General features: G+C 38.3%; 1 protein-coding gene across 4 annotated transcripts in view; it reads right to left on the reverse strand.

Moving 5' to 3' along the window:
- The window catches only part of LOC105833648, a 50,230-nt gene extending 44,013 nt beyond the window's left edge, over positions 1-6,217 (reverse strand). Inside the window, exons 1-3 of one of the 4 annotated variants that reach the window (XM_012675530.3) lie at positions 4,111-6,217; positions 3,878-4,037; positions 174-1,080 (exon numbers count right to left, since the gene is read on the reverse strand). In XM_012675530.3, the coding sequence (XP_012530984.1) occupies positions 174-408 (235 nt within the window). In that variant the 5' untranslated portion in view covers positions 409-1,080; positions 3,878-4,037; positions 4,111-6,217. The other 3 variants (XM_012675529.3, XM_028192605.2, XM_028192606.2) reach the window with 3 other exon arrangements.
- Positions 6,218-6,493: the final 276 nt, after the last annotated feature.

Raw genomic sequence — 6,493 nt, forward strand, 5'->3', positions numbered from 1 at the left:
ATTTTGACTTATTTTGCGTCCTTTCTTAGAGTGGAAAAGTGGCGTAGTTATTTTTCTTTCAGTGACGGACTGAAGATTTTTAGGGCGCGATAGATCAATCCTTTCGCATTTATAAGAAACTCTATTTATTTCGTCGTATATAACTATATTTACAATTGAACATAAGGACTTACCAAGGAAGACGTCAACCAGCTGCAAATTGTGATTAGTCCTGGGTTGGACCACCATGCCACGCAATCGTCCTTCCTTGACTCGAACCTCCCTCGTTATTCTCTCCTGAAGGTCATGAAACCGCTGATGGTAGCCGTATTGATCCCGTGATTCACGGAAGTCGCGGTGCTCCGTAAGAATTTGCGTGCAGGCCAACAACAGAAGGCCCACTAATTCTATTCGCAACATTTTGGACATTTGCCTCGCGTTCGTTGATTCCACCCCAAGTTCAATGTTTTAGAGATTGTCACTATTATGTTTGGCGATTTAATCAAATCTCAAGATTCCACCAACATTCACAGGAAACGAGGCACTCTGTCCAAATTATCATCAAATTTATTGTAATTTCTAGAAAAACGCAGCTAATTGTCTTTTTTTTTTTTTTCTTACGAAAGAGACACCGTGTAATGCTTCAAAGTTGTATAAAGTACGTAGAAAAAAATCATCACAGAGGTCGTGGAAAAATGTTGTAGAACGCAATCTTTAAGAAGCTCACAATAGCGAGTTTGAAGCAACACGCGACAACTGCGACGAGACACACAAACACTCGCCGATTGAAGTAAAAATAATTTTTCCGGCTGCCGTCAGAACCGGATGCGAAGGGAACGACTGCTCTTTCGGCGGTCGTTGGAACTTTTCACTTCGTAGTTTCCTGTCCTCGCGCGGATTGAGGAGTTTACTTTTTTTACCGTCACGCGCGGCGCTCACATTTTCGTAATTTTCAGGGCACGTTGATTTCATCCGCGTTACAGTTTATTGCAGAGTTCGACATAATATCTGTTTTCGAATTTTTAACCATTTCCAATCGGCAGGGATTTGTTCATCAAACAAACGCGTACTTGATACTCGATGAAACTAAAATACAATTCACTGCAAATCAAATCTCTCTTTTTAGCAAAATTATCACTTTTCAGAATCAGATTTAAAATTAACACAGATGCGCGTTGTAAAACCGATAAAAAAGAACAGGTTTGCAGATAGAAAATTTTACGGACGCATATGTAAACGGTGAATCGGTCGAAATAGGATTGAAGTTCATTGCGTCCGTATTCACGGGCTCGCGCAAATGCGATGGTGCTTTCAATTGTCTTATTCGAAGCGGGCCCTTGCGGCTGTTTTAGTAGGCGCGCGCATTCCTCGGCTGTATTTAAGCGAGGGAATCGCACCGAGGCCGAGGGAAAACGAGCTGGCGATCGAGAAAGGCGGGCGCAGCGCGCCTCGGGAGCAGCACGGAGCGTTTACCAACAGGCGCGGCGTGTTCTATTTGGGGCGAAGAGTACGTGCAGTCGCGCGAGCCGTCGCTCTCTCTTCATACGTGCATTCACCCTTGTTTGTCCCGCCAAGAATATCGCCTCTGGAGGACATCGCCACGTTTAGATCTTTCAACTTACCGCGCGTTACCCGCGTCAAAAACCTCAACCGCAGCACGTACAAATTATTAAACGAACACAGTCGGAGCGCGATTGAGTCATCCCCGTCTGCATAAAGTAATATCTCCCCCCCCCCTCTCCCCGTCCTCTTCGACTCGACGCCTCCATTTCTCGCGGGACACCCTTTGCAAGAATGTTTATTTCGGAGTATTTTACGGGGCTGTAAGGAAAAATTCCGCGCGTAAGGACGTCGCGCGTATCCTAACATGGGCATAAAACGACGGCGTAAAAACTTTATAAAGCGGCGAGTCGCACGTTAACGTCGCGCGACAAGCGCTCGCGTTCGCGCAAATTCGATCGCGTGACGGGCGAAGTGCTCATTTCCCAGTATCGCGATAATAGTTTGCTCGCAGTTTTGCGATATACGCGAGCGTCTCTCGTAATTTACGTCGGATAAATGACGTCGAGTTCGAAACTAACCTGGGAAAACGCGTGAGAGGGAGGGAGAGAGAGAGAAAGAGAGAGAAAGACCAACCAACTAAATCCGATATTTGTGACGTTTACGGTGGGCAAACTTTTGAAGACTTGAACACGCCACACGATTTTCAGACCATATCAGCTCTACCTGTCAAGCTGGTGTAGTCTGCAACACCAGTTCCCAAGTGTGTTTCTCGAGTCCCTTTTAACGCAATATTTCCACCATAAATTCCTGGAGAATCAAAAAACCTACCTGACATTTTGGCAACTTTTAAATAAATAATACTGTTATTAAAATATTTAGCAAAAAAATGTATGGCACATTTAAACGTATGACGGTAAAGAAAAACTTTGAAGAATTTTTTTAGTAGAATTAGAATTTAAAAATGCAAATTGTTTGTAATAATAATATTCTACTATAATATTTTCATGTTACACTGAGAGAAAAAAATAGTTGCGTTAACCATAATTTATAGTTATTTTTGACCGTAGCAATATTTGTGTAGTTAAATTAACGATATAAGTTATAATTAACTTAACCCTATATTACAGTAGCTATCGCATTCGTTCATACAACCATATGTATGGTTAAACGTGCCATAATTGTGATTTATGTATGGTAGAATATGTATGGTAGAAATTACTATAATTTATAGTAAACTTTTTAATTGACAGTAAAATTTTTACCCTGTTTGGCACAACTATACATATATGGTTATTTACACTAACATTATAGCAATAATAACTATAAAAATAATATTTGCAACTATAATTATTTTACTATGCAATTATAGTTGCAAATACTAGATACTTTTCTCTCGATATATAAACGCATAGAGAATCTAATGGAATGGAATGAAAATCATACATGTAATGCGTAACTATCATATAATTTCGAGAACATTTCCAGTAATTTTGCAGAGCAAAATTTTTCCCTAGAGGTTTCACGCATGTAGAGAGCCCTCAGCGTTATTTTTAACGTTGACGATGACAACTGGAGCCTCCTCGACGAGCAGAGTCGAATTGTACATTTTCGCATCGACGAGCACTTCTCAGGGTGAGAACTCACAATAACGGTTGATGCGCTCGATATGTTGCTACTACGCGCGTGAATGTTACTTTTTATTCTTCTATATACACGCGCGTCAAATAGGAAAACATTTATTAGAGTAAGTATTCTTTTCGTGCTCGTAATATTCCCCCCTCGTCGAAAAGAAACGTATTAAAAGTCTCAAGATGAAAACGAAATTTATACAGCAGCGTGTTATATTAAAGTGTATACAAATCATCTGTTACGTTATACGCGTCTATTTTTAAATTTATAAATATAATTTTAATTCGTATACATCTCTTAGTAATATCGACTTTATTTATATTCAGCAATAATGGAATATAAAATATTTTTGATAAATTTTTATATTTCCCGGCATTGTTAGGAGATTAAGGATTGGACGGGCGAATGTAAGCGATTATTGCGGCAAATCCTATTTTGCCGACCGCTTGTGGCGGATAAGCTTATAGGAATTCACCGCATCCATCATTAATACTTCTTTTTACTTTCGCCGATGTTTATGATAGATTTTCGAGAGGTGAGAAAATCCCGCCACGTTATCACGCACCGTTATCACACCGGCATTGTACCTCTCGTTCGGAAAAAAAAAAAAAATCTATTTGACGAATTTCGTAAAAGGTTTTCCCTCGGCAAAAGTGTATCTAAAATCGCGACAAATTGTAACGCTGTTGCGTTGTAACAATTTCTATTTTTAGAAATTCACGCGTTGCGTAAAAATAGTCAAAGACTGATTTTTTTTTTTTTTTACCCCTTTCCTCATGTCCGGCAAAAGATTTCTCCGGCAACAATAAATTTCACTTGCTTTCACATATTCCTTATTTACGTATCTTCCTTGGTGACAATAATAAATTTAATTTCAGTAATTACACTCCACATCCGAGTCGTACCAGTCATTCCAGTCATTGTCACTGAAAAAGTTGAACAGCAAAGAAAACAGTGGCGGAAATCAAATCCCGATGATTATTGGATAATCGGACGCACTTGTGTTCTTTCTTCTGCGTAGGCACATGCCGAAAACCCGTTTTGTCCCGACGAATCTTACGAGTGGACTGAGCGCCGGCGCGCACGCGAAAAGCGCTCTTCTAAAATTAGATCACCGATGAATCTTCGAACGGAGCGCCGCCAAGGCGTGGCGAATTTCAAGCGAAAACTTTCATTTTCGTCAAACCGTTGTTTGAAATCCGGCCGTATATGTGAACCGACGGCTGTCTAGAAGTCAAGAAACATCGAGGAAGAAGGATTCTTGTACGCCGGATGCTTGTTTGCTCGTTGATCCACGAAAAACACGCATTTTCCTCTTCGTAGTTCGAAAGATAGCTCTTGAAGATAAATTGATATACATATGTACATACAATCGCGGTATTGTATCATATGTCTTTTGATAAATCTTTTTGCATAAAAAAATAATTAAAACCGGAACCACGTACGTTGAAATTAATTTGATAAACGGTTTTAATAGTTTTAGCAAGATTTTAATAAGTGTTTTTTAAATATAAATTAAGTATTATATAATAGAATAAAAATTTCTTTACCCTACAATTTTACGTATTAAATAATTGAAATTTTTATTTCCCAAAATCTGAAAAGATGTTTGTGTAAGTCTGGCTCTATCATTGCTGTCAAATTAATTCCTCTTACATATGAATGTATAATTATTAGTTCAAGGTAAAATTTAAAGTTGAAATAATAAAATTGATCTGACTCGAGCTGGACGAAGTACATTACAATTTTGATTCAACTTAAATTTAACTTTGGTTCCACCATTTTTCACAAACTTAAATTATAACTTGCTTTCAGGCTGAATAAATCTACTTTAATGCATAATTCGGAGTTTCCCGGATAAACGCAAGACTCGGAGGAAGTCGCCAGTGAGCTTAATGCACGTAAGGGGTTCGCAAAATTAGTTTTGTATCAGAATTATCTGCTTCGCGTCTACGCACATGTATTCACAGCGTATTCACGAGACGTAACGACGTGTTAAATCTACGATAAGAAGGCTTTGAGGCGATCCCCCCGGGGCGAGCGGGGTGGCTGGTTCCGCGATGAGTAGCTCCTCTTCAGAATCATCTCGTTTACGTTAATGAACTTAGCTCATCTCCCAGACACAAAGAGGATGAGGAAAGGGTAGATGCCGTCTAGGAACCTCGCCTAGATGGATTTTATAACTGGAAGTTTAGCTCTTCAGAGTTTAGAAACTTTCGAAAGGAGAGAGAGAGAGAGAGAGAAAGAAAAAAGAAGTACGCGACGTCTTCAATTTTTAGACGTTATAATATCCTCTGGACTCTTGATAAAGGATCTCAAATATTTTTCAATACTTGTTGGAACATAATTTGCTTCTTTTTCCTCCCCCTCTCTTCTCTCCTCCCTCGCTCTCGTTATCTCCTCCTCCGCACGTGTGTCACATGAAATCCTCGTTTGTGGATTATCGGATTCTATCGAAATATGTGTAATCGTTCCGACACATGGGCCACCGAAATGCAATTTCGTCCGTTCGTCTTTCTACTTTATAACATGCGGATTTGCCGCGACGTCGCCCTCAAAGCCGCTTCATAAGTTTGATATATTATTCGGAATAAGCCGAATCTCGGGCGTACTTATTTTACCGGCCGAGTTGATGGCAAGAAGGATCATAAGGATCTTCACCATATTCGCCGTTCCATAATGCACTACGGGGCGACGTTTTCGCCATAGGATTATTTCAAAACGACGAAATGTTATATCCTTTTTTTCCTCCGATTATCAGTTAAATGTTTCTCATTGTAATATTTATCGCTTTTCATTTAAATGTTATATATAACTGATTATATTGTTATATACAGGGTTGGGAAGTAACGCGTTACTTATAACGTCGTTACCGTTACCGTTACTTTTTTTCTATAACGATTTGGTAACGCCGTTACTTTTCTTTTTTAGTAACGAAAAAGTAACGACGTTATATTTTCTTTTGTAACGAGTAACGAAACGCAGTTACTTTTATCGTTACTTTTAAATATATGGCCGGTACATAAACGTGAAAATACTTGCCGGCTGGTAGAAAGCAAGAAGACTATAGAACAAGAGAAAAAAAGAATTTTTTGCATCTAAAAAAAGAATTTATCTTAGAAAAAGATTTCTTTTTGCATCTAAAGAAGAATTCATAATTGGTGACATAAAAAAAAAATTACTAAAAGAATTATTTTAGATTCTTTGTGCTATCTGGATAATAGGTATATGAAATAAACGTTTAAAGTGTACAAAGTATATAAAAAATATAATATGTAATATAGATATGTACTTAAATATTTAATATTTTCAGTACATATCTATATTACATATTATATTTTTTATATACTTTGTACACTTTAAACGTATTAAATAAAAGTAT

Source organism: Monomorium pharaonis, chromosome 5, assembly GCF_013373865.1.
Source record: "Monomorium pharaonis isolate MP-MQ-018 chromosome 5, ASM1337386v2, whole genome shotgun sequence".
In the NCBI taxonomy this organism is placed as follows: domain Eukaryota; kingdom Metazoa; phylum Arthropoda; class Insecta; order Hymenoptera; family Formicidae; genus Monomorium; species Monomorium pharaonis.